General features: G+C 47.4%; 6 protein-coding genes across 6 annotated transcripts; 2 read left to right on the top strand and 4 right to left on the bottom strand.

Moving 5' to 3' along the window:
* Positions 1 to 226: 226 nt before the first annotated feature.
* On the bottom strand, positions 227 to 1,325 carry GGS25DRAFT_496813 (uncharacterized protein). The gene is made up of 2 exons (XM_049261553.1): positions 999 to 1,325; positions 227 to 940 (listed from the first exon to the last, which is right to left on the bottom strand). Exons 1-2 carry the CDS (start codon positions 1,292 to 1,294, stop codon positions 772 to 774), a joined length of 465 nt encoding a protein of 154 aa, XP_049116017.1. The 5' UTR covers positions 1,295 to 1,325; the 3' UTR covers positions 227 to 771.
* A 10,900-nt stretch (positions 1,326 to 12,225) lies between these two features.
* Positions 12,226 to 15,030, bottom strand: GGS25DRAFT_523139 (uncharacterized protein; the record flags this gene model as incomplete). Its single annotated transcript, XM_049264371.1, has 7 exons — positions 12,226 to 12,926; positions 13,019 to 13,215; positions 13,614 to 13,759; positions 13,911 to 14,616; positions 14,729 to 14,763; positions 14,815 to 14,823; positions 14,905 to 15,030. The coding sequence occupies 7 exons, from the start codon at positions 15,028 to 15,030 to the stop codon at positions 12,226 to 12,228; spliced, it is 1,920 nt and encodes a 639-aa protein (XP_049116016.1).
* Positions 15,031 to 18,397: 3,367 nt separating this feature from the next.
* GGS25DRAFT_343147 (putative ubiquitin carboxyl-terminal hydrolase) lies at positions 18,398 to 19,687 on the bottom strand. Its single transcript, XM_049257982.1, has 3 exons — positions 19,616 to 19,687; positions 19,251 to 19,555; positions 18,398 to 19,178 (listed from the first exon to the last, which is right to left on the bottom strand). Exons 2-3 carry the CDS (start codon positions 19,276 to 19,278, stop codon positions 18,487 to 18,489), a joined length of 720 nt encoding a protein of 239 aa, XP_049116015.1. The 5' UTR covers positions 19,279 to 19,555; positions 19,616 to 19,687; the 3' UTR covers positions 18,398 to 18,486.
* An 823-nt stretch (positions 19,688 to 20,510) lies between these two features.
* On the top strand, positions 20,511 to 21,948 carry GGS25DRAFT_496785 (uncharacterized protein). The gene is made up of 2 exons (XM_049261552.1): positions 20,511 to 21,788; positions 21,872 to 21,948. Exon 1 carries the CDS (start codon positions 21,067 to 21,069, stop codon positions 21,475 to 21,477), a length of 411 nt encoding a protein of 136 aa, XP_049116014.1. The 5' UTR covers positions 20,511 to 21,066; the 3' UTR covers positions 21,478 to 21,788; positions 21,872 to 21,948.
* Positions 21,949 to 22,903: 955 nt separating this feature from the next.
* GGS25DRAFT_342974 (glutathione S-transferase GstA) lies at positions 22,904 to 24,602 on the top strand. Its single transcript, XM_049257980.1, has 4 exons — positions 22,904 to 23,151; positions 23,244 to 23,478; positions 23,531 to 23,674; positions 23,790 to 24,602. Exons 1-4 carry the CDS (start codon positions 23,048 to 23,050, stop codon positions 24,192 to 24,194), a joined length of 888 nt encoding a protein of 295 aa, XP_049116013.1. The 5' UTR covers positions 22,904 to 23,047; the 3' UTR covers positions 24,195 to 24,602.
* Position 24,603: 1 nt separating this feature from the next.
* GGS25DRAFT_343101 (general substrate transporter) lies at positions 24,604 to 27,127 on the bottom strand. Its single transcript, XM_049257981.1, has 3 exons — positions 26,763 to 27,127; positions 25,845 to 26,704; positions 24,604 to 25,662 (listed from the first exon to the last, which is right to left on the bottom strand). Exons 1-3 carry the CDS (start codon positions 26,887 to 26,889, stop codon positions 24,985 to 24,987), a joined length of 1,665 nt encoding a protein of 554 aa, XP_049116012.1. The 5' UTR covers positions 26,890 to 27,127; the 3' UTR covers positions 24,604 to 24,984.
* Positions 27,128 to 27,531: the final 404 nt, after the last annotated feature.

The raw sequence follows: 27,531 nt of genomic DNA, 5'->3' as shown, positions 1-27,531 counted from the left end.
GCTATGCTAACAATAGATCCTTAGCAGTCAGTATATTCGAATCGATATCTCTTCCGACCTAGATAGGTAGGTTAGGCCATGACGTAGAATTGGTGTGTTTTTTGTACAAGAGAGCTATTCGTATTTATTATAATACACCGTAGACTCGACTGGGTAGATGTCGTAAGAATGTTGTGTATAAGTATAACCTGAGTTGGTCTTGGTAGGAATATAGGGATATGCAAGTGAGGAGTCAGTGCGGGCTCGATGCATATGTAGGAGTACATGTCTACATATATATATTCTCAAGTACTTTCGTACCTGATCCTCACTTGCCTTGGCTTAGATAACGACATCCATATCACGTACATACATCTATCAATAGTACATACACTAGATATTCGACATCAGCTTACGCACGGCCTTTCATAACCTGAATAGGGAAAGGACAAGTTCAATAAAATATTATATCCGGAAATGTATTATTCCGCCATGATTTCTTGGATCAATATTCAGTGGCTGGGGGGGAGGACAAGACGGCTTAGTATGTACCTATTCGTAGGTACCTCCTTTTTTTTTCTCTTCTAGCGTTATGGGACTCCCCATTCAGGGGTATGGGATGAGGCAATAGCGGCAAGCAACAACGTCCGTCCGCAGTCTAGAACTAATAGAACAAGAGAAGAAGAAGAAGACACATTTCGCCATCCTGTCTTGCGTGCTTACCCACATTTGTGGAAGGGACATGTGGTGATCCCCCTTTTCGGATTTGCTAGCATTAGGTAGGTAAGGTACCTATGGTAGCCTCTTCTCGGCACCTAGAGGAGGGAAGTATTCGCGAAAAGATGGGGGAGCCATTCCATATATGTGTTGATCCATCACGTAGATACCTACAATAATAGATAGAAGGAAAGGATATGAGGATAGGATACGGCAAAGCTGTTTATCTAGGTACCTATCTGACCTAAGTGTGCTGTTATTATACCTTACCTACCTAGTAGGCAATGGAACAGAAGACTTGCAGTGTCTTTATGCCGAGCCCATATCGTTCCTCGCTATTTCGTTCGTTTGTGCGACCGCTCTTCTCGATTTTCGGAGTGCAACGCCTTCGTGCGCGTGAGGTTGTACTGGGGCCCGTCCGTACCGACTCGCTACCAAAGCGCGACAGGAAAAGAGAGGTGAGGGAGAAACACAGACAGAGAAAGAGAGGAAAAGAGATAGAAGATTGCCATGGCGTTATGTAAGGACGGGACGGGATGGGACGTGTTAAGGGCTGGGATGTCATTAGCTCCCCCCAACTCTTTCGTAAGTATGGCATCGTGCGTGCGTGCGTGCGTGCGTGCGTGCGTATGTATCGGGGATCCAGTATCTTGACAGATGCGGTTCAAGGCCCATGGGGGGTAGGTAGGTGTCTTGGCCGGTAGCGTGCTTAGACCAAACATCATCGGCCTAGGCGTTGCGTAGGTAGGTACTATGTAGTTATGCTGTGAGGAGTATGGTTGCCGTTTAAGCTATGACCGATAGTGAATGATCGGTGTCAGGGAATCTTCCTCGACGTGCAGACAATATTGCTGACGTTCCCCGCATATTTCCCTTCTTGCCCAGAGATTTTCCTAAGAAACCAGAGGAACAAAAACCGACGCTAAGGTTAACTAGATGGAGGTCTTTCGGGCTGGGCGGTGATTTGGTACCTGTACCCGTTGTGTGTTACGGCTCTTCCTCTGCCCTCTCCGCTTGTTGGTTGGTTGGTTGGTAGCTTGAGCATCTAGATCCTTACCTTGCTGGCTTATCTTGCATTTTGCTGGTCTATGGACCGCTGACGACCATGATCAACCGTCCATCTCATGCAAGTCATACGCCATTCCCGGGAGTTCCTAAGATGCCTTGGCGACTCGTACGAGAGAGTCCTCTACTACCCCTGTTGCACCGAGCCGTGTCATGTGTAGTCGACTTTTGTTTGTCGATCTATCTGGTATCAATGGCCAATGCCATCGCACATCCCGACTAAGGTATCTCGGTAGGTTGGTAGGTAAGTGTGTTACCAATAATATATGTTCTGGGGAATTAGTTCCAGGAAGTATCGGCTTTTAGGGGGCATCTATCTAGTGTAGGTGTGGTGTAGTAGACCTAAGCGAAGGGTCCGGCCCCGTTATGTTTATAGCGGTTAGAGCGCTGCGAGCTCCACATCCCGTCTAGGCTACACTACTAACAACGGGAAGATGATAGCCTCATAGTCTAGCTACCTAGACTTGTGGAACCCAATACTAAGGTACCCTGTTAAAGCTGGGTCGTAACGCAAGGTCTCAGTCCGTGGCCTACCAGGCCGATATGGACCTTTTCTACCACACAGGTGTCTGTGCCACTGTTCCTCTTGGGTGGAAAGGGTGGGGAGCTATTATCTAGCAGATTTACATATGAACGTGCAGTTTACAAAGAAATAACTCGTCTCGTACGTTTCCAGTCCTTCTTTGAGCTTCCCCATGCGCTCCACGCCCGGAGCTTTACTGCCGAGCATGATAGTAGTGATAGTTGAGATAGAGAGAGAGCAATTGATCTTAGTACCTACTCGTCCTTCTCTCCATCCCCTACTTTTCTGAACCAAGATGGATCTGAACTTCTCGGACCTCCTCGCTAAGCTAGGACTTGGCTCTAGAGCAAGGGAATGGAGGGTGGAGGGGGATAAGGCTATGACAGGCATTTCGGCTATTTTAAATGTGGTTGGGTCATCAGCTGAGACTGATGGAAGGGATGGCTTACACGCTGCTGATATACCTGGCCGCAGCTAAAGCGGGCTGCTATATAAGAGACGCCTTATAGCCCACCTGCGAGATCTACCATCCCCATGTCTCAAGAGCCATTATTGGGTAACAGATGATGTACTTCACCGGCCAACCCGTTATCAGGGTTATATTTGTGCTCACGTATGCGCACGATCGCACGCCATCGACCCCTTCACCCCTTCCGGTCAATGACTTCGGTCGTGTGAACCAATCTGGACGACTACACTCCACCTTCTTTTCGATATTAGGTAGGCATCGTCTGCAGGAGTAGACGAGGGCTACGGTCGGCAATAAGTTGCCCTTCAGAAACAGCCCAGATGCTCAGAAGGTAGACGGAAACGGCATTCTGCGTCGTAGTCGTTGGCACTCCCATCTGTAATTTTCCTTGCTTACTCTACGCCTAGGTTGGCGTGCGTCTAGAGACAGACATGCTAGTGTTACTAGTGTCACGGGATACAGATCAGGACGACGATGAAACATATATACATATCAAGATTTGTGTTATATACCCTATAAGATCTGTGATATTGAGACCGTCACTAGCGAAGCAAGCCATAAGATGGGACTAACCTAGTCCTTTCCGAACTCCTCTGGGTAGAATTGTGGATGATGTATCCATAAGCTGCAATCCTGCAGAATGCCTTTATCCCGTTTTTCATGATACCTCTAAGGTCTTCTTCGTGTGAGCATCATCCAACTTCAATGAAAATCCCCCCATGACCCTTTACGCCGCGTGGCACTTCTTGCGAAGCTCGTGGTGACCCCGTTCCAATGAGCAGCCTGCCACTTATAGAATTTCTCGCCGAGCCCTCTTCGTCCGGGGACGTGTCTAGTCCTGCTATTCCTACGTTCCGGGTCTGTCCCCTCCTTCTAAGTTGGCTGCATTTGCTCTTGCTGGTCCCTTTGAAGGCTACCATGTTACGGTATGCGGCGTCAACGCTACCATGGAGGGATACACCGAAAGTTCTCATATCCATGTAACTGAGCGCGGCCCACCAAGATTTGTGGAATCTCCTCGGAATTAAGGTCGCCACCCTTTTCCTTAACACCGTGCCGTTGACTACTAAGTCGAGTCGAAAAAATAAAGATAGAAAAAGATAGGGTATCGAATGGCGAGGGACGAATGATTACGTATTATGATGCCCAGGATAACCACTGAGAACGTGCGTATCCGTCCCAAAAAAAAGGCCGTTGGCCAAGGCAAGTTGGGGACTGTGAGTATGGTTCGCCCCCCCAAGTTCAGCATCGTTAGAAAGATTTAACGAACGCTGCGTTAGAGTCGTCATCCACACAATGGGCATTGACCTGGCTGGACAATGTAGCGTTCATGCGGCCCCTTAGGACAGGCGTGTTTCCGGCTGCCGTCTAAGGATGTGCGGAAGAAGTGTGCGCCTGGATCTAGGCAGGACGTATAGATGTAGAAGTTCTTGGTGAAGTCACACATGTTTATGGTAGGTGTGGATGTATGATAAGCTATGCGGGTTTGTGTTGGCGTGACGAGGCCTGGGTGAAGCTTCACTCACTACCAGTTAGTGAGAAAGCTCGTATGAAGTTGAACAAGCTGTACATACCTCTCTAAGTACTTCTCTTTTATTCCAATGAGATGGCACGTTGTGAGGAAGGTTTTGAGAAGATGTATCGTCAAACTATAATGAACCCAAAGTTGGTAGCACTTAAGATTTGAGGCAGTAGAATTTGAGGACAGCCCCGGGACAAGATCGTGACAGCATGCCTAGCTTATGTACTTATAAATGGGGGTGGGGATGGATGTACAAGGCCGAGCTGGTGTCCAAGAGTATCAAGTCGCACGAGCTACCTTGTAGGCATGTCATGTTCAGAAATCAATACATACTATGTAGGTATATAACAGATGTTATTAAGGTGTGGTCAGCCTGGTCCCTGTGTGTGTGTGTATATGTGTGCGTGCACACGCGGTTGTGAGAGGGGATATTATGTATCTCATGTATATCATGTATACTACTACTAGGTAGGTAAGTATGTAGGTATACTATGTATACATAGCTACTAACTAACTACCTACATGTAGTTAGGTACGGTACGGTACGAGAGAAAAAGAAACACACAGAGAATGTGGGTGTGGGTGAATGTGGATGTGGATATAAGTGATAAATTAGTAGAACATACTGGTGAAGTAGATTCAACACCATGCTCAGCAGTGGGACGCCACAAGGACGAAGGTTAGTACTACCAAAATTGTACAGAAATGGCACATAAATCTGGAGCTAGGGAGGGCCACGCGAGAAGACAGCATGGATTAATAGAGACAAGAGACAGAAAGAGATTACCCATGCCTGAGAGCACTGACAATCGGCGCTTGCACCATACGTCTCAACACCCAGGTCTATTACTTGACGGTCAATGTGAGAATGTGAATGTACTTGAGAAGGTTCGTGTTGTTTGTGCGACGAACGGGGTCTAAAGAAATCTGGCTCCATCAGACGATCGATGAGGCATGGTCGGACACTGACCAGGGCCCAAGGAATCAAGGATAGAAAAAAGCTTGGAATGAGATGGGATCCCTGGAACGGAGGGAAAAGGGTGGTCCAAATCTTTGACGAGTCCTAAGACCTATGACCAAGGACCTACCCAGCTATCCAGGAGTGCCAGGACCCAGAAAGGGACAGTAGTGGAGCGGGGAATGGATAGAGACGTGGAGAATTTGGATTATACAACTATGTATGTAGTATGTAGGTCCGTCAATAGTAATGAGCCCGAGGTTTTGAACAATATTGAACAGTATCAATCTAATGTTTCTATAAGCCTGTTTTTTTCTTCAATGTTTCTTGTTGACGTGCGGCGTATTTATTAGTTTGACCTAGTGTTATACGGATATGTAGACGAGAAAGGGAAAGAAAGGAATGAAGATAAAACCAAAGCCACCTACATGTGTGCCTTTAACTTAAACTGCGTCCCTAGTATCTACTTACCTAGCCTACCTAGTAATAGACCAAGTGGTAGGTAAGTTACTAAGAAGAAGAAAAAGATCCACAAGGGTTTCCGATCGAGAAAGTGTTGATAGTCCGTATGGATCATGGAAGTTATGTACCGAGGTATATCATATCGTAAGTGGTGTAGTGCAGCACGAGCGCAGTGCTATGTATGTACTAGGTAACGCGGCGGGCGTGATGCAAGGTAAATCCCATCTCTGCAGCCTTCAATGTTTGGTATCCAGAACTTGATCGGCTTTTAGTGTTGCAGCGCTACTTAGTATACGAAGACGGGGTTCCAAGGTTGTTTTCTTTCATGGTAAGTGCTGAGTGCTAAAAAGGACTCTTTGCAAATCCCCGCTGTATACTAAAGTAGGTGTGTAAGTAGGCAGGTTAGTACTGCGATTAGTAGCCCGTTAGGTATGTCAAATTGCGTTGGTGAGACGACGTTAAAATGCGGACTTTGCGGCGGTTGTCTGTCAAAATCTAATAAGCGAAGTTAAACCTTGGAACTTCCAAGGTTGTATGCAAACTTTACCTATAGGGATTTGTATTGTACCTTCTTGGTAAAGGTCCCCTAGAGTTCGCAGGAAGGAACCTGCTAACCTAGTATGAATTTGTATATACATACATGTACATATGTAACTACTTACATGTAATGTCATGTATGGCCCCGCGCCTGATTGCACATGTGCATACATATGTATGTACCTACCATGTACTGGGTATGCATGTATGTATCCATAATGTGTGTACCTCGCAGCCCTGATAGTTGAGCTGTGACTTTCCAGGCTCCCCTGGCTTTTCGGTACGTATTGGGACCAGCTACTAATCGCTACCGGTAATTGCGGGAAGGAAAGCTAAAAATATCACAGGGGTTCCTAGTCCTATGTAAGGTTTGTACTGCTGAATTACGTACATGTACTTACATACTACCGTTGAGTGTGGTAACTGTGGTTGGCTTATGTGCATATGTAGTATACAACTCGACTTTGAACCTTTCCAATTGACCACTTGACTTCCATGTTTGTATAGAAGCATTCACAGGGTTCATACATAACTTCATATATGATATGCCTACCTACATGTACATGTATTAAAGATGTGATGTGATGAGATTTGGATGCACCTGTTACTTACATCTACTTCATGCGAGTAAGAATACTACCTCATACATGTCAATACCTAGTCCTATGTAGTATCAAATGTGATACGAACGAACATTGAAGGCCAAGAATTAGACTATATTAAACAGCATTCTGTTAGGTACTGTATATAATTTCATGCTGCAACGATTTGATACTACTTACCTACTACCTAATGAGCATTGAGCAGATATTACACATTACATACCAAGATGAATTGCCCATGTGATCAATTGATCAATCGATGCCTTCAATCAATGTTGTTAGTATACAGTCATATGCCTACCTAAGCTTTAAAGCCTCGGCAATTGAAGATGCGGACTGACCTAACTCAATGAGTGGATTTAAACCGAATAGGCATCGCTCGCGTTCTTCGTTCCTCATAAGAAGTAGCAAGAAGTTGCGCTTAAGTAGGTGCCTAAGTAGGTAAATATCTATGACGAGTTTGCAATTTCGTCATCTTAGATTCAACCCTTGACTTCATGCAAACCGGCGGTACTTATCTCGGTATCGTTGGGATTCTCGTGGTGATACAGGATGTGATATCCATTCCCCGGTCAAGATGAAGCATTTCGGACAAAGTTGGCAAGCGAGCTTCTTTTTCCGGTCACGCAATAATTATATAGGTCCACAATGGTTTGGAAAAGCGTCGACATATTACATATTATAGGTAGGTACATGACTGTCTATTTGATCATCTTGATGTTTACTTGGCAAATGCTTGGGTAGGTAAAAAAGTACGAAGAGCAAATACTACATATGTAAGGTTCCATCTTGCTAGTAACTACCTACATAGGTAGGTAGGTAGGTAGTGTATACCGGTATACAAGAGGGCATCACTGCACATAACAGGATCTTTAAGCCTCCGTGCTGCGGCTAAGTCCGAACCCCTAGACATGGGGCAAGCTATGGCTAAAATCCGAAAACTGGGGAATAGCTACTCGACGCCGCTACCTAGTCTCGTTTGAAGATGTTAGCGGCGGCCCGACGGTGTGGTGAGCTTGCATGAATTAATAAGGGTCTGCCCTGCTCCTTTTATATGGGGCTTCCGTGCTGCCAGGTTATACAGAAGATATCGTTGATGTACGTAACGTTAAACTGGTTGCTGGCTGAAGTGTAGGTGCCGAAAAAAACCATGTATTGATAACAGACGCAGAGTTGCTAGGTCATGGTATGGCGATTATATGCGCGCGCGCATATGTGTGTGACATCGTCGAACTTTTAGATCTTGAATTCGTGTGATTGGTCCATCAGCCAAGGACGTCACTCCTCAACCCCTGCTCTAGCGCTACATACCATGAAGATGCTTTGGAGCTTTTCCAGGCACAAAAGGTGACGACCCAAAATGCCTCAGAGCTATTATACTTTAGGTAGGTTAGAAACTACTTAATACTCTCAGTTAAGTAGCTTCGATGTTGTGTATAATTCCCTTTTCTTCGTTGGATGCATATGGATCTGACCCTAACTTGCCAGGTTCATATGTATACCACCCAAGATCCAAATTCAGATTATATAACTCAGCCCCCACGATTTATTCTCGGCAGACAGCGATTGGCGTAGAAACCTTGGAATGGTTAGGAAAGTTAGGTGGCTATACATAGCAGCGTTCCTTTGCAAGTAGCTACTAGCTAGGCAGGGAAAGAAAGGCAAGCTTGGCTGGTTAAACCCGACGACATAACTCAAGTTATTACCGGGCCTTTTTCTTTACTCCAGTCTCCGACGAGGTGGGCAGGCGGGTATGTGTTGTACAATACCGACATATGTAAATACCTGCATGTGGGTAGATACTAATAGACAGGCGGACAAGGAATCATATGCGCCTAGCTCTCGCCGTCCGTAGATCACGTTTCAAGTTGATAGAAACAGTGATCGACTATGATTAATTATGACTTGCAAGGCTGAATATGCAAGCCAGAGAAGGCGTTTTGGGTAGATGATGATAGGGACCCAGCTGAAAGGAAAAACAAAAACCTGTCGAAGAAGAAACAGGAATCCACCAGCTGAAGTCTGAACTGGAGGAAAGCTCGCATAAGTATCCGATATCTGAAGATGCCAAGACGCCTTGTTAGCTCAGATGGTCATTTAAAATGTAACATACACACGTTTGACTGGCATTGGAGGCACATTGAAGGTGGACATTAGGAGGACAGACGGGTACAACTGCAACAATACCAAGACAAAGGTGACATTGATATGATAGGGAAACCCGGTAGTTAGGGAGGTGGTGGGTAGATTCAAGACACATCCATCGGCTAGCCAAAGCCGAGGAGATCAAGGTAGGTTGGCACCAGGTAGCGGTGAATGAAAAAGTGAAATCGGTGAAAGAATTATGATGCTATCGTCAGAGTGACAACTTACAAGTGCATATGTAGATACCTAGCTTAGGCTCTTAGCATTTGAAGTTGGTTTGTGTCAGGGGGCCTGGCTACCTACATAAGCTATCATGTCGGTAGCTACCAGGTAGGTTGGTCGGTAGGTCGGTATACAAGCAATAAGCTAACAACTGCACAATGCACATGTGTGGGGAGGAATCTTCAAAAAATGTTTCAATGTTCTCGAAGCAATCCATCTGCCAAGAAATCTGAAGCAAGCCTTTCGGAATCGCACCACGATGTGCAAACGTACGTTTCCCGAATCTTTTTGGGCTTTTCTTCTTTCTGTTTCTTACATGTATGTTTGTGTTGATACATACATGTAGTAATAATGATGTAGTTACTGTGAAGAAAAGCGTCAACGGTACATAACAAAGGCCGAGAGAGATATCCGAAAGTAGTACAGAGCTCATCAAGTTGAAACAGCTAGGCGGGGCCTTATAAAAGCTACCCTAGCTTGTGCTACCTACACTACATACATAGCACTGATAGCAGTGATAGCACCTTCATACCTAGTATGTATTAGTGTATGCAGTATAAAGTGTAGGTACATACATATACTAATAGTAGTACCTATACATGTTTCATAAAGTTCATATACATTCCCTACATATGTATTCAGGGTATAAACCAATCGAGATCTAAAGTACATCTACCTACCCTAGGTAGTAGGTAGTCAATACCTTCAAATGTTCCTTTCACTTACATGTATCCAACTTACAGTACCATCCATCTCATTTTGATCGAATTCCTTATTTTCCTCCGACGCGCTTAGACCTTATCGATCTGGTTATGGGCACCCCGAAAAAGACCGAGTTTAAGCGTCAAAGCGCAAAAGTTGAGTTTCGTCCAGGTCAAAGCGTTCGTCTGATCCCCTGTTTTTCTTTCTATCTCTTTCTTTTTCTTCAAATCCATTGTGAATTGAATTCCCACTATAATCTTTCTGGCCCTATATCAAAGCTCAACCTTCGATGCGCACATGCTAACTTATTAGACACACGACGTTGGAACCCACATTATAGGTACCGCATCGCATACCCGAAGGTGCGTGCGATGCCCTTCAATAAAACCACCCTAATAAAATTCCGATAGCTGCTGTCTTCAATGCAGTGCAACCCTTCCCTATCCAGCACGGCTCTCTTACGGGTTTTAGTGTTCCTTCAAGGTCCCTCAAGGTAGCAGAGGCGGTCACGGCCAGGCCGATTAGTAAGACTTGACGAACTCCTATTCTTCCTCAACGCCAGTAACCATTCTCGCGTGTTGGCCATGATGATCCCTAGTGACCCCTGAAGCATTCGCGTTTATACGGAGAGAGAAGTTGCTATATTGCTTGCGTAGTACCTATCTACCTAACTAGTCAGGTAGCCAAGGCACCTTACGACTAGCAGTAGGTAGTCACTTCTAGGTTATGCAGTCCGTCGAGCCTACTAGCTTCACTAGAAACATATGTCAAAGAACCACGCGGCTTTTCACGCCGGCAGACGGGCAAAATAAACCGTTATCCACCAACACAGACACAACAGCACACGAAACTCAAAGATGAGACTTGAGATTGATGCTGTTGCCCACGTGGCCATCAACCTTCAATTTTAGGTTAGAATAAGGCAAACCCAGATCGCCAAAGGTTCAGGGTCCATCCGTGCCCGCCAGTAGGGCTGAAGCGGCTACGAAACCGCCAAACCTGGTATCATCAAGGCCGGGGTATAGCTTCAGGAAAGCCACTTTCGTAGCTTCGTTGGCAAGTACGTTGCTTGTTTGTTTGTTTGTTTGTTTGTTTGTTAGTGACGAAAAATGCCATCATCGTCGGGAGTATCGTTCAGCGAAGTTGAGGTGGATGAAAGAAGGTCTACTGGGTAGACTTCTATGTCGAAGCTACCTAGTGCTCGCAGTTAAGGGACAAATAGCCAAAATGTGTTCAATATAAGCCTCTAGGATCATGAGACTCTTTGAAATTCAAACTACCTATCCTAAAAAATCCCTGTGTAGATGTTACCGCTTATGTGAATTTTCTACCAACCGCCGCAAGTACATTAGTTTAAGGGACAAAGTCTTATCCTGCTAATACGATTAGACCTCAAAAACACACAAGACAATCGACAGTATAGGTATACTACAATCAATCTCCTATCGAACAGGATTTGGGGTCAATATGGACCCATGACACCCTCCTGATATCAGGCCGTTGACTGCTCCCATATACCTATAAACCTACGTCCCTGGTACTGTAATCACCCAACTAGAGTTTTCTGCAACTTCAACTCTGTTTACAGCCTGGAATAGGACCATAATCCCGATGTAGCATCTCCATTAACACAAACGAATCCCAACAAGGAGAAATAAGCAAGTCAAAAAAGGGGAATAAGAGGCACTAGTCAATTGAACACACATGCAGGAGGGAGGAGGATATAAGATAGATTGTCAGGGAGGGTAAATTTTGTTTGTCTATTGTAAATGCTTCGAAACCAGAACAGCCAATTGTTCCTTCGCCGGCAATGCAGATAAATCGAATTTCACAACCTCGTGGTTGGGAAAACAAAAACAAAGACAGAAACAACAGCAACAAGAGATTGGAGTATATCTCGCGAGAGAAAAGGAGAAGAAAAGGGAGAAAGGAAGGATGGAAGAATAATCCTAAAAGCTCCTAGCGCCAGTGCCTCCATGATATATGGTGGATATGAACGAAGATGATGATAATGATGATGACGATGATGATATATGTCAATGTGACTCCCTAACAGTAGGCCTCCCTAACCAACCAACCAACCAACCAACCAGCTAGCCAGCCAATCAAACCACCAACCAATCCCCCTTTTCATGAATAAAAAAAATACCTAGCTTGTTTCCAAACTGCATTCCTTGCCTATCCGCATGCCTCGCGGCATATAAATTCCAACCTAAAGAGAAAGAAAAAAGATTCCCACGATGGAAAAGACCGAGGATGAGAAAAGATAGAATTCTAGGTAGATAGATAGATAATATATAGATAGGTAGATTGATAATTAGGTCACGTGTCCTCTAGTGAATAGATGCCTTTCAGTATCTCCCAGCACCAGAGGGCCGTAGCGTCCGTGTCCTTGAGATCGCGTATCCAGTCGATGCAGAGCACGGCCGTCTCATTGGCGTCCTGGTCGAATTTACTCCCCATTATCGACGTGCGTATGCGCACTAGAATGGGCACTTGTTGCGTCAGGTGCAATATGAGGAGGATACCGAGCAGGTTCTGCGACCAAAAGAACAAGCACGGAATCAGCCTTTTGTGGAAGCAGGTGGGCGACATTGTAATGGGCCACTTCAGCATGGCCTTCAGACACTCCGCAATGCCCTCGGCGTCGTCTCGTGTCACGTGTTCCGGGTGGTGGAGGGCTTTGAAAATGAACGGCCGATAGATGATATATTTGACATAATAATACCGCGCCCGGAGGCTCGCGGCTTGTACATCTGCGCTGTATGGGTAACTCATTGGCGTATTATCCAGGTCTGCCGTGAACATGAAGTTGGTATGGAGATCCGGGATGGGGGGCGGATACATCGACTGGTCGTCATATAAATCTTCCGCTGAACCCGAGAACGCGCCCGGGTTCTCTTCCTCCCAGCGCAGATATACAGGTAGTAGTCCTCTCCACTGATCTAGCTGCGCGGCCATTTGTTTCACCGTGGCGGCTGGAGATACTGACGATTCGACTGGAAGATGTGTGGGGCCGAAGGCTTTGTATACCCAGTTAGTTTCTTCTTTTTTATTAAGGCTTGAGGGCAACGGGAAACAACGACAAGTCTGTAGGATGGGGAATACAGCTTACCATTGGTCAGCGTGGTATGAAACTCCACGGAAAGTCTCCGAAGCACGATCTGTGACGCAAAATGCTCTTGGAAATGGGACGCTTGATTCCCAATGTAATCCTCCTCGGAAAATGAGCCACTAAAGTCTGGTAATCCAACTAATACCTCGAGTTTATCGAGCCCAGTTTGAGGGAGATTTAATTCCATGTTTAGAAACCTGCAATAAGTTAGTCACAATCACTCAGAGAGTTATTAGCGGGCTGGTTAAGTACGTCTCCATTATAGAGCAATGCCAGAATGCTCTCCGGACTAAGTCGCCTCGATGACTTGTCAACTCTTCCGGGTTACTAGAGACCATGTTAAAATATAAGCCGAGTCTCAGCCCCCTTCAGTACAAATTACATACCTTGTTAGCAATGCTTGACATGCCAACGACGCCGACGTAGCCATGCGCCAAAATTCCTGCTTCAGTCAGTAACTGATATTTAAGTAAAACCTAAAATGGGGTTTGGTTACCAGATGATGGCAGCACGTTCCGTAGTATATACTACATATCGAATATGGTTAATGACGGTACGGTTTTTGGGCCGGACATACACATGGCATGGTACTCACGCTGCCAATGAAAACATCTGCACATTCTCCAGACTGCACTCGGTAAGATTGAATCCCATTCGTTTCCTGGCTTCGTTGAAAAACTGCAATCCTGGTGGCCTCTCCACGGTTCCTCCCCTGATACCACTGGGGCGGCCTTTGTATGTCTGTGGGCCATAGATTAGCAGCGTGCTAAAATCGTAGATAATTGAACGTGATAGTGATCCGTCCATGTTACAATCATGCGATGCACCCAGAGGACTGTGTGATGCGTGTAAATAAATCGTAAGGTGGTAAGATGTTCAAAACTCAACTTACCCCAATAGGAGCACCCTGAACAGCGGAAATGGCAACATCGCCGAGTGCAAATACCAAACACGCCAACGTCGAAGAGCTACTATCATCAAAACCGTGACTTGCGATAGATGGCAGGTCTTCTGTTTGAAAGACATGCCGGTCCATGATCGGATATAACAAATTGAATGTATCGAAGTACGCTTTGGCGAGTCGCTGCATCGAGTCCCAGCTCATATTGAGTCCACTACCCTGCATCCCGTCGACCTGACTTCTGGAAGATACTTGCAACGGGAGAGTCCCCCTTTCGCTACCAAGGTGGGATGGTTCGTATATATCGGTTGGTAGAGACATCCTCCGGCCTTGTAGGCCCAACAACATTGACGCCCCATCCTTTTCTAAACTTCCTAGGTCGAGATTCGGCACTTTATTCTCGAGAACTTGTTGCATTACAGGCCAGGATAGCATTTTATGAGTGGCGGAAACATATTGAACATCTCGAGGCGATGCTGGAGAGATTGCTGGGCTCTGAATGTGAAGATTTGAGGCAGGCCACGAACCGGGCCGGCTAGCACCTAGTGTCGCGGGAGGATTGGGCTGAATAGGGCCATATATAGATAGAGGAAGAGTACCTCGAACATTGAGGCTATCGACCTTCCCGTCAAGATTTCTTAGCCCTCCCTCAAGGCTTTTTAGTCGCTCTAATATTTCAACAAGGGTCTTGTCTTTCCTGCAACGCGTTAGTTAAATTTTAAACCCATCTATGCATCACCACTCGGCTCGAAAACTTGGTCGAATACATCCGAAAAAAGGCATGAAAATGCTTTCGAACGGATACGTACTTTGTCGGTTGAGGCTCTCGATATTTGCATTCCAGCTAATTTTGGTTAGTAGAAATCATGTATAGACAAGACAAACTCATCCTCACATTCATTCGCTATTTCACGTTGCAGAGTTAGTCATTGGGTTTCTTTGCGGGTTTTGCGGTTTCGACGTGTTATTAAGCATCATCAAGTACATAGACAAGAGGCTGTGAGACCTCTGGAGGCTTTTTCTTCTTATTACTCCCTGGGGTCAACTGCTCTCTAAACATGTTCGAAATAGATATAGAAGACTTCGAGTACTGACCTGGCAAGTAGCGCATTTTGGTCTCTCTTCGCTACATCTTTGCTTACGCGCTCTGCAAGACTCACAAGCCTAGGGGTTCTGTCAAAACTCGTCACGAGAAAGTTTTGGAAGACGATAATACCTGAGCCGCTATAGCACCCCGCTCCTTTCTGTTGTTTGTCGGTGTCGCTGGGCCAGCAGAGCTCGAGTTGTTCGAAGTACTCTCGGGATTCATTCTCTACAATCAATAAGCAAGCCGAAGAGTAGGCGAAAGTCGAAGGAATAGCCTCAAGTTTGAGGTTAGTCGAAAAAGATTTGTAACGACGGGGCACATGACAAACGACACGGAGTTGGTGTTACGGTTGTGCCTAGACACGACCATCCCTAAATAGAGGTACAAATAAATCTAAAAAGCCGAGCCGATGCGGATCAAGCGCGGTATACTTGCCGTCTAAGTGTTGAAAGACAGACGCCGGGCCCGGACCGCAACGCGTGAGACGGCAGGAGTATAAAGTCGATTATACAACAGAAACCCTATGTAGGTATACTGGGATAAGGGCAACTGGCCGGCCTATGTCAAGTATCCCGCTCTACCAACAGGCGGCATGCAGTAGGAGGGTCTTTAGAATGGCACGAGGGCAAAATGATTGAGATTTTGTAAATTTTTGGAGACTTTAGGATTAAGGCAAGCAAAAAGGAATGTTTTGATGACTGTGGAGGGCGGTTCTCACGGAGAAAATGCCCGGCTCCGCTGGCCGCCTCACTAAAGAAAGGGAATACAGGGCCTTTATTTTTATTTCGATTTTTTATTTTATTTTTTAACGGGCGCGCTCGTGGTAGAAAAGGGTTACTCTCTCTGTCCATCTATTTTTCTTATGTCAAGCTTGACACCAATCTATAACAGGACCAGTATAGCAGAGTTGGATTGCTCACACACCAGCGAATACCTATCTTGCCTCTTGAGAGGACTGCGATTTTCTTCGTGGTGGTTGATGCCACGATGCAATGCTGGCTGAGGAGGAGGGAAAAAATAATTAAATGTGGCTGCACTTGCAAAGAAAAAAAATCAAAAAAATCCATTTGAATGAATGGATATGCAAGATAAAGTGGACAGACTTCAGGGTCTGGAGGCTACATATGCTTCAAACGGTCCAGACATGCGAATAGGTAGGTACCTTACCTACCTCAATCCCCTTCTGTCTCGCCCGCCAACCTACCACGTGTGCATGCTAATATGGAAATAAATGTAGGAACCGCACTTTGCGCCGGGGACTTGCTGGGTTCTCCAGTAGCAATCCCACGCCGGCTCCGTGAAGTCTATGGATTCATAATGAGACCGGCCTGGGAAGACGAAAGGGTTTTTTGCGGTGGTGGTCTCCAGGCCCACAGTATTTTGTTGATTCGGACGTCGACACCCACTCAGAAGCCATCGTGAGGCATCGAAAAGGGTTAAGCGTTGATGATGGGACGACAGGCTTGGCTGCCGTAAAAAAGGGCTAAGCTCAACGTCATGCCGCCCCTTGCCGGATTTTATAAGATATCATATATAGAGCGGCATAAACGGAAAAGAACCGAGACCTGTTAATCCTGTGCTCAGGGACAGTCAGCCCCCAGGTAGCTTAGGCAGCTTAGCTGGGTAGATCTGTGACGGAAGCTCTGATTGGGGCCGCGCAAGAGGTCACAAGTTCGAAATAAAACTAATGGCATGCATAATAGAATAACTGTGAAGTGGCAGTATTGATGAAGTGGATACCAGAACTAGAATTAGAAATTATAACAATTGCAATAATAGCAATAGATTAAGATGGATTTGAGAGATAAAAGGAAAAAAAAGGAGGAAAAACAAAAGGGAAAGTCACTGCGAATATGGGAAAAGAATTAACTACTACTATGTAGGTAAGGTGGCAGGGTCGGCACTGGGCAGGATTGACGGGGTAGAACATTGAACCGTAGAAACGTAAAACAGAAAGAAACATTGATCATTGATGGATTGATGGATGATCATCCATAATTCAAAGTTTGTCCCAATTGGTGATGACACACCTGCAGGGCTCCTTTAATTGTACCCATAAACCTTCAGCAAATACCTAAATCAGCATAAGAGACCTGGGTAAAGCAATAAGTTAGCGGAAAGTGTTGGAATATGTAGTTAATTGGGGGTCATGCTTTTGCGCTAACGGCTCCAAGCGCACGTACCTGGTAAAGCATCCATGGGGCCAAGGATACCCGTCCCCAATCATAGGCCTGTGGGGGCAAGGGCAACTTTGGAAGCTTTTAGTTCTGGAGTCTTGCATCCATCAATAGGTACATGTACCTACTATGTACATAGTAGTACCTGTATCAATGGATGTCGGGTTATGGGATTACCATCGAATTGTAAGCAGCTCCTGTGACATCTGGAGTGCTTTACATGTACAAAGGTATCTAATCAGGTACCTTGCTAGGTACTGCTTAGCAAGAAGCTAACACGATGGATCGATCCATTTGTACATACATATCCCTGAACCTGCCAGGTCCTGCCTGGTATTGTTCTGTTGCTTCTTACCAAGAAATGAAAAGGTAAATCTGATTAAACCTTGGAATGCTTCAAAATGTCGACCTTTTCAATACAGAAACCCCCAGGAAATAAATCATCTTCTGCTGCTTAACACTGGCGTCATTTTATCTATCTCTGGAGGCTTACAATTTGAACCCGAAACTACTTAATGTCGCAAACGATGACATAGAAATTACGTAGTTCTGACGAACGCCTGCCAGATGGGTCTAGGCCTATCGAATTATCTATCATAAATATTTGATTATATCTTGCCGGCCTGGCCCGTCTCCAACCAAGCCTACCGCTGAGATCCCCTAGAAACTTCATTGGAGAACGCATATTTCGAGTAACAGAAGATCATCGCCTTTTTCAGTGGCCCTCGCTTGAGCCGCAGCGGAGTCCGGGCGACGACATTGCTACTGCACGTCTGTTCGAATGAAATGCCAGACAGTTCATCTCACGCTAGTTAGGGGGGAACGGTGTGACAATTATAGTTGTTCTTAAGCTATCCGCTTCTACTATTGTTCGGACTATCCTACGTTACAAATGTCCGAGAGACGATCATTGAGAAGAAGAAGAAGAAAAGGGGGGTTCTATCATCACCAATTGCTCATTCCCATTCAATTGGATGGCATTCTTACTGACAGCGATAAGTACCGTCAGTATCTTGTACGTAAATCGCCCACCGCCGAAACTCAGTCTCCTCCATCAGCAATCACGAAACCACTTCAGTTATCTATCAGCACAAGTGTCAGTAGCAACTGGACTATCAATATGTGACACGTTGGTACGTAAAACTAGTGCATAAGGCCGGTTGAGCAAAGCTCCTCTTAGTTGTAGGCAAATGCCGTGTCTATCTAGCACTGGAACATGCCAGCCCACCTACACTTGTGAAACACGCTGGTACCTGGTACTCGTGGGGAATATGAAGCCTCTGGCTTCTAGCTCCGGCGCAAATCATGCCTTGTGGGACAGAGCGATGCAGCTAAATCGTAGATCTTTGCCACCAGCCTCCTGTTCAAGTCGAATAACCCTCTTGAAGCCCAGATCAAGCGCTTTTGGGCTCAACACGTCCTCGTTGTCCTCCAGCGCACCCCGGTCCAACGGGCCTTTCCTTGACCCCTCCAGCTCCCAAAGCCGACCATTCACTTTGACGAATGCAACAAAATGCTGGCCCATATGGTCCTCGTTGCTTGGTGGGGTATCTCCCAATTGTTCGCATGATTTGTGAGCTTCCTCGAAAGGAACGCTGTTGTACAGCATATCAGCTCGCTCCTTCATCTTTAGAGGGATTGCGTCACGGCGAAGCTTGTCCAAATCTGAACCCGACTGAATGAATTGAGCGGTCGGCCCATTGATAGCACAATGTAGGAACCCGATGGACCCGCATGCATTACCGATTGTCTGCTGGAACCATATTATAGGCTCCTCGGGTCCGTAGCCTTCATACTCACCCTTTTCGGCGTCCTCTGTATTGCGGTCCTTTTCCCAAGCTGGGGTGCGAGGCAGGATGACGAGCAGGGCAAGGGCAGGACGAGGAATGTGGGCCAACAGCTCGGGTTCATCGAGAGACCAGACATCGTAGAAGGATAAGTCAGATGACAATCCTAACTTTGCCGCTAAACGATTCATCACTTCAGGGTTGTTCTCTGGCCACTGTTAGCAAACGGAGATATCTCCGATATGAACGGATAGGTAGCCAAGGAAATTTTGTATCTTACCTAGCACCATCCATGATTTTCGCTCCATGATGGCAAATTGGTTCTGAGTACTTCTATGTGGTACCTAAGCAGAGTATATTGGAAGGTTTGGCTTTCGCAGTGAGAAACATATACCTACTATGTAACGGAGATAATTGATATGATTGGGGGGAAGAGTCAAACATGGCAGGCAACCAAGACAACGTCATAAGGTGCCTTGCATACTAGTTGCTTATCCCCAACATTACATTACCACGTGCCTATTACGTGGGGGTCTTGTTTATGTCATTCGTTAATTGATGTCAACGTTGCAACTGGACATCAACCTTAAAAGTCAGATCTGATGAAATAGTAGTAGGTATACGCGACTAGGGTGAGTGTTGAACCTAAGCTGTTTGATATTCAAACTCTTGTAGAATCATATGTAGGTAGGTACCTAGGTAGATAACTCCAATGCTATACACATGAAGTTACTATATGTTTGTTCTCTCCTGCTTTGGTGTTCAATATTCCATGCAAAGTACTACATACCTTCATCTGTGTAGACATTTGACTGTGTATGTAAGTAGTCAGAATATTCATAACAGCCGTTACTATCGCCCACTTATGTACCTAGTACTAGGTAAGTGATACGCCGTAATAACATTGATAACATTGAACCTTGTAAGCTGGTTCAGCCCTACGGGACAGGCCGCCCCACCCTTAACGTGGGGGTCCAACGAGATTTCCGATAGTGCCGGCCGGGCCGCTAGCTCTCACGCAGGCAGCCCAGGGTATATACAAGTACCTACTTACATCTTACATCCTACATGCTTAGATGCTATAGCGACCTACATACTATAGTGCCTACCTACCTAATATGTATATCACACGGTCTCTCATTCGACCCGATTGTCCCAAACCTCTACTAAGAACCCAATCCACCGGGTCGATCCTGCATAAGGCGAGAACAAATGGAAGATGACGGGACTTATTAGGTATCTAGGGAATCTCGATTTAGCTGCCGTGTAACGTCAGCTTCCCGTTCCCATCAACGCTTCGTATGTAGGTACATGCCTAGGTTACTTGCTTAGTACATACATACTTGCCATAACCGTAGCATACGGCCTATGGCTGTCGATACCAGGTATTTATTGTACCAATGAGAAATATCACCCATAAATGACTGGTATGCACGTTGGCGGCGTTGGTGGCGTAAGTTACCTTTTATGTAAAATGGCATTCAGCTTTCAGTCGCTGAAGATCATGTATGGAAACTTTCAAAAAAAAAGAAGAAAAAAGGGGGAAGATCGATGGTGGGGGTGGTACCTAAATACAAAACTGAATGAAACAAAAAGTGGTGGCGCTTATTCATTCGAACCCTCACAGTCACTCAAACAATACTAAATCAATTTGTTAGTTGCCTTTACTAATTCTCTTGCGTTGGTCTTTCCTTTGACCGTCATTAGGTCGCTACGGCCAGCCAGAGGCCTTCAAGTTGGGGGATGTTTCAACTCGCGCCTATTCGATGGCGCTGCTCGATATGGTTGGGTGCTAACTCGGTTTCGACTTCAGTAGCCTGTTCCCAGACCCGGCCATACAAGAACCAAAATAACTTTAGGAAACACTTGGATATACACCTAGGTTACATAGGTAGGTTGAAACACGATTATATTTACTACAAAGAGCTGGTGGCCACCGTAGTATAAAATCCCAAATATGCCCTTGATGGCATGAGTTGCCTGCCTAGGTACTAAGTAGGCGGTCTTCCCACACACCTACGCAAATACATACAATAAAATGTATTCCATACAATCAAAGAACTACCCCTTCTACAAACGCATCGAACAACAACACAATGCGGCATTTAACCCTCATCCTCACCACCGTCCTCCTCTTCCTCATCACCACCACTCCCGCCGCCCCCCTTTCCCCAAACGACATATGCAACCCCCTCCGCAACGCCCTCCTCACCTTCCAGGGCGCAATCACCACAGGCACCTACAGCATCTGCGTGCCCGTCGACGCGCAAGTATACGCCTTGGGAGGCTCCGCGAGCATAGCTCAGATCGTCTCGTACGCCGCAGACGGCGTGTACTGTGCTGCAGCCGGTGTGGATCGCAGCTTCACGGTCGTTAACAGCCGCGAGAAGACCGCCGTGGTGAGGCCGCCGCAGCCGCAGGTTAGGGTAGCTTGTGTTGCGGACAATTCTACGCTGCCGCTGTCGATGCAGGACCGGTATAGGATGAGGCAATTCGTCCTCTCTTGAATGGAGGGGGCTGCGGGGGGGTCTTTGCTCGGGTTTATCTAAGAGAGGCGTTAGGATTGGGGGATACGGGTGCCGACATCGAAATATTGGACTACTTTTCTAGACACCTATGTAGGTACTAGGCCTTTAAGGGCCACGACACGCTGTCTGGGTAGTCGGGTATCTCGGGGACACCCGTACAAATATCTAGGGTGTGAATTATCCCATGATTACAAAATCTAGGCAACATTCAATATAAAGCCTCGAATTCACCTTATACTTGGTTGTAGATCTAGTAAGATCAAACAAAGTGACTTTAGGACAGCTATCTGGTATATATAACACTAGTCCTTCCCTTTAGGAGTATCGAAACTATAACGTTCAAAGATCATAGTAACAATCTGAGTGCCTTTAGTATCGGGATGTAACTGGCAATTGGTCTATCATGGCAATTTCTAGGTACAACTTATTAGCGACACCAGAGCACATAACCACTCGGACATTGACGATAATGATGTTATCCATCTATCACTTTTAATACCTAAATTACAAAACCAGCTTGAAATCTACCGCCCCTCTTTTGTCACGGACCCATACACGAGCAATATCTGGGAAGGTCACATGGCTTACAGAGCTGATGCGGTATATCAGCATTCGGGACATATCAAGAGCATATATCTGACAAAATAGTTATTTCAACCTGACGAGCTCAAATAATGCCGGGTTTGAAGAATTCAAAGTTGAAGTCGTGTAAGTTGTACCGGTTATGTGGAAGCATGTTAGTACGAATCGAAGGGTGTCATGTGACTCCATATCGAAACATCCCCTATATTAGGCAACAGTAGGTATATTTTATACATCTATTATGAATTTAGACACCCATTCAATTCCATTGCCTGATTCACCATATCCAACCACAGAAGCGAGCTATATCTCTTATGTCTTGCCACGAAAAGAAAATCAAAGAAAATTCTCACCAACGACGCCTTCATCTTCGAGCACTATAGGGTAGTGGTGCTAACATGGTTGGGGAGCCTCTTAACCATCCCCTTCCTCATATATGCGAGAGATCATCTGGCGAAGTCTTGTAGTGTATGCGATGCCTAGCCCAACTAGTTACATAGCTGTTAGCGAAGCGGAACGAAAGACGGCCCACTTGAGCGAGACCGGCTTCCGCGCATCCCGGCTCGCTCGGCACACCGCGGACATATGCAGGTTTCAGACACCGGAATGGACGGATGGCCAAGAGACTGGACTCAACCAATCAACATGGGTAACGTTACTGCATACTACTGATTTGTAAGCCTGGGTAGACAGCCCGTAAGGTCAGCGAACAGCTGCATGCTGTAGCCCTGAGTGATGTCCTTCCAACCTCTGAAAAGCACGTACCTACCTAGATAGGTAGGTAGGACTTTTGTAGATGCCTGTGCCGTTTGGGCTGGAAAGGCCTATTGCGTCAGCTCCTATAAAGGAGCCAGCCCTCCAACTTAGGCCCATTCTTTCAACTCCCAACTTGAGCGCACAGAATTAAGTGATTTGATTACCTAAGTAGTAACTACCCCGTTGCCCATTGCCCCGTCGCCCGGATAAAATGACCACATTCCCGCCCGAGAAAGCCCCCAAGCCGGGCCTGAACATCTACGGCTACCCGGCCGTAAACCCGTACAAGCTGACCATCGCGGCCGAAGAGCTGGGGTAAGTAACTTCCTCTCCCACCACAACTTACCTTACCTCCCCTATCGCCAGAAAGCTTATGGCTATCCTACTAATGCCCCGCCCCCTGCTAGCATCCCATACAACTACATCACCGTAAACATCAGAACCGAGCTCGAGTCCGAGTGGTACCTCTCCATCAACCCGAACGGCCGCGTGCCCGCCATCGTGCACGTCAAAGACGACGGGACCTCCGCGACCGTGTTCGAGAGCGGCGCCTGCCTGCTCTACATCGCCGCCGAGTTCGACAAGGAGCACAAGATCTCCCACCCCGTCGGCACGCCGGAGTACTGGGCCCAGCTGTCCTGGGTGAGTGCCTAAGTCGCGGGTCAATTTTGACGGCGTAGTAACAGGGAGCAAGCTCTCGTGGCAGATCTCCGGCCAGGGCCCGATGCTGGGCCAGGCTGCCCACTTCAACCGGTACGCCCCCGAGCCGGTGCCGTACGGCTCGTGGCGGTACACGGCGGAGGCAAGGCGGCTGCATACTGTGCTGGATAAGCAACTGGTAAGCCCCTGTCTCCCCCCCCCTCTCTCCTCCCTTCTACCCCTTTTCACTCGCCCCCTTTACTTTACCACCTACCTACCTACCTACCTACCTCCCCCCTAACCACCCCCGCCAGTCCAAAACCCCCTACCTAACCGGCCCCCACCCCACCATCGCCGACATCGCCACCTTCATCTACGCCCACTCCTCCGCCTGGATCGGCCTGCCTCCCCCCTCACCCTCGGAGTTCCCCCACATAGCCACCTGGCGCGACCGCCTCCTCGCCCGCCCCGGCTTCCGACGAGGGCTAGAGAGTCCCGTCCCGTACCCGTTCAGCGACGACCGAGTTACGCGGGAGGAGGGGGGGGAGGGGCAGGAGTTTTACGTAAATGTGAGGAGGTGGGGGAGCAGGGGGATCAGGAGCGCGACGGAGAGGTGGTGGCGGGAGGGGGGGGGACGGGTGCTGGGGGTTCCGTCTGATGGGGCGAATCTGGGGGGTGTGGAGGGGGGAGAGGGAGGGGAGGGGGAAGGGGGTAAGTGAGGTGTGCGTGTGTGCGTGTGCGTGTGCGTGTTGGATCGCGTTCCTGGTCTGGCGGTTAGACTTATGCGGTAGCCTAGTCTACCTTACCTAGGGGTATAGGTATGCACCTCGGAGTGCCCACGTGACTTTGCCCCCCCTGCCTACGGCTTCTAGTACTTAGGTATCCAGTCGTTACAGCTGCACTCATATAACCGAACTGATCGGAAAGGCTATTCTTGCTTTATTGTTCTTAAGCTCTCGAGTGATAAGTTATACATTTGTCTTGTACCTAATCAGATTTTGCGATCTTATCTCGAAATGTTAGCTTAAGGCACAGCGGGTCACGTGAATCCCGGTGAGACAAGGGGGTTCTGGCACAAGTCTTCTAACCTCCTAGGCTCCTACAATTTTTCCTCGACATTGGTTAGAAATTCAACAATTCAAGGGGTACCTAGTGATGTATATATTATAATGCAAGGATCATCTAAATCCAAGGTATCATATTGTAATTAGTATAGGTAGGTCACATACAAACGAGAACCTAGCAGACGCGATATACATATTGTCCAAAAAAGATTTATGTTAAAAAGATATTTTAACATGTTTTCTTTCATTTCTATAACCTAGTCTAGTCTAGTTTTTTATATTAAAAAAAAAGAGGCCTGACCAACAACAAACCCGCATCTGCATAGCAAACCGATGAAGCTTGCTTGCTAGCTAGGCTCTCACGTACATAGTATGCAGGTAGATTATAGATAGCAATAACTATGCGACGAGACCTGCGGGACTGGTACAGTACAGGGCCATCTTCTTAGACCTTCTCCTCGACCCGCTCGTTGACCAGGGCAGCCTCGTCGTCGACGTGGTGCATCTCGGCGGCGAAAGTGTGGCTGGGCTTCCACTTGGCGGAGTTGCGGGGGCTGACTTCTGCCATGCACATATCGGCCTGCTCGAGGGAGAGACCCTTGAGCTCGGGCACGAAGAAGTAGGCGAAGGTCAGGGAGAGGGTGCACAGGGAGCCCCACAGGAAGAAGACCTTGGAGCCGAGGTTGGCCTCATCGGCGCCGACGAGGTAGGGGGTGATGACGGCAATGATGGTGTTCCAGAACCAGTTGGAGGCGGTGGACATACCGACACCGCGGGATCGGATGGGCAGAGGGAAGATCTCGCCGACAACGACCCAGGCGACGGGGCCCCAGGTGGTGGCGAAGAAGGCGATGTTGATGCAGATGAAGGCAACCATGGCTTGGACGGCCGCGTTGTTGTGGGCCTCAACCTGTCCCTGAGTGACACCGACGGCACCGACGATGAATTGAGCGATGATCATACCGCTGGCACCGGTAAGTAGCAGAGCGCGACGGCCGAACTTCTCAATGGTGTAGAAAGCGATGGGGGTCGACAAGACGTTGACGAGGGTCGTGATGAGGGAGATAAGGAAGGGGTTGGAGATCGTTCCGAGTTGCTTCAAGAAGGGAGGTCCGAAATAGAACTATAGCCACGAGAATTAGTATCTGATAGACTCTTAGAGTAAAGAGACGAGGAGATCAAGCATGTCTCAGGAGTAGAGAACCCCTAAGCCAGCTCGTTTAGGAGAGCCGGCTCCCGAGACAGGGCTAGAAAGGGGAAGAATAGACGATAATCTGGTGCTACTTGCAGGAGGAGGTCACTTACGATGAAATTGATACCCGTCAACTGTTGGAACGCCTGAAGAGCAATGCCGAGAACGGTTCTTCGCAGACTGCTGTTACCAGTCATGATAGAGCCCTTGAAGCAGGCAGACCAAGATCCAAGGTACGACGTCTGGGGGAGGTGCAGCATCTCGAATTCGTTGTTGGCCACGATCTCGGCAAGTTCGTCCTTGACGTACTCGGATTCCAGGGGCTGGCCACGGACGTAGGCGAGAGCCTTGGCAGCGTCTTCGATTCTGCCCTTCTTCACAAAGTAACGGGGAGACTCGGGGAGGATGAAGAGACCGACACCGAGAACGAGAGCCCAGAGGAACTGAACACCAATGGGAATTCTGTACGAGCCTGAGTCGGGGCGGTTTTGGGTGCTGTAGACGACGCAGTTGGCAAGCAGGATACCAATGGTGATGCAGAACTGATATCCTGAGACCATAGCTCCGCGAACCTTCTTGGGTGCAATCTCGGACATGTACAGAATGACGACGGCGGAGATAAAACCGACACCTCCACCAGCAATCAAACGACCGAAGACGAATAGGACCTCCTGGTTGGAGCTGGCAATCTGCATGATGCAACCGGCGCTGAAGAGGAAGCATCCCATGATAATGGTAGGTCGACGGCCGATGAAGTCTGCAATATCACCACCTACAAGAGCGCCGAAGAAAGTACCGCAAGACAAGATAGATGTGAACAGAGATTGCGTCGCCGCAGGGAGCACGAATTCTTCCTTGGTAGCTCCGATGGGGCCACCAATTGTACCATCGCTATTAACGAGGTTGTAATCGTAGGGGATTCCGGTGTATAGAGAGATAAAGTAAGGCATGGCAAGAACGCCACCCATCCAACCTGTGGCGGTCAGCTACCGAAACGAGGTACGCCGCGGGCTTGAATTTTCAGAACTTACCGGTATCATATCCGAAGAAGATACCACCAAAGGCAGCGAAGGCACAGATCAAATAGGCCTTGACGGTGACGGGCGCTTCGACGCGGGACACGTCGGTGGTGCCCGTGATAACAACACCTCCAGCCATCTTGTGTATTCTTATTGTCACTCCTTAGAAGATGGTATTAGGTGAAGCTTTATGGCGGAAGATGGCGCATCTGAAGCGGAGGTAGCAAGAACAAGGGAAGACAGAAACGGTAGCATCAGGGAGATTTTGCCAGATATTATATAGCTGTACCGGTGGGTAGGGTATGCAGTACTATGCACGGGAAGCAACCCTCGAGCTGTAAGCTGTAAGCTAGGACAACATTACCAGGACAACCCCTTCAGGCAACTCGACGGTGGATACCTTAGCCTACTGGGGGGGAACGTGGTGACCCAGGCAGGCCAACGCAGGAGATTTCCAACATGCATGACGAGAGGCTGCTTTCATCGCTATAGTAAACTTGTGACACGCCACCACGATTCTTTGTTCTCCATGTCAGTAGGACACAAAGACTGGCGATGGATACCTAGTACTTTACAGCTGCAGGGGTGGAAGATTAGTCGGGGTCTCCTGCGCAGATGTCGGGTCTAGAATCAGATTATGGGGGCAGGGGGGTTAAAAGGGCCGTCTCGAGGTCGACTCTTGTTCGGGGTTTCGCCGACATGCATTTGGATCTGATCCACATAGATGCAGAGATCCCTAGCTCAAGAGGGATCCCCAAATCTCCAGTTTTGAGAAGATGGA

Source organism: Hypoxylon fragiforme (genome assembly GCF_022984875.1).
Source record: "Hypoxylon fragiforme strain CBS 206.31 chromosome Unknown GGS25scaffold_6, whole genome shotgun sequence".
Classification (NCBI taxonomy): Eukaryota; Fungi; Ascomycota; class Sordariomycetes; order Xylariales; family Hypoxylaceae; genus Hypoxylon; species Hypoxylon fragiforme.
This window is presented reverse-complemented; position numbering and strand designations above follow the sequence as displayed.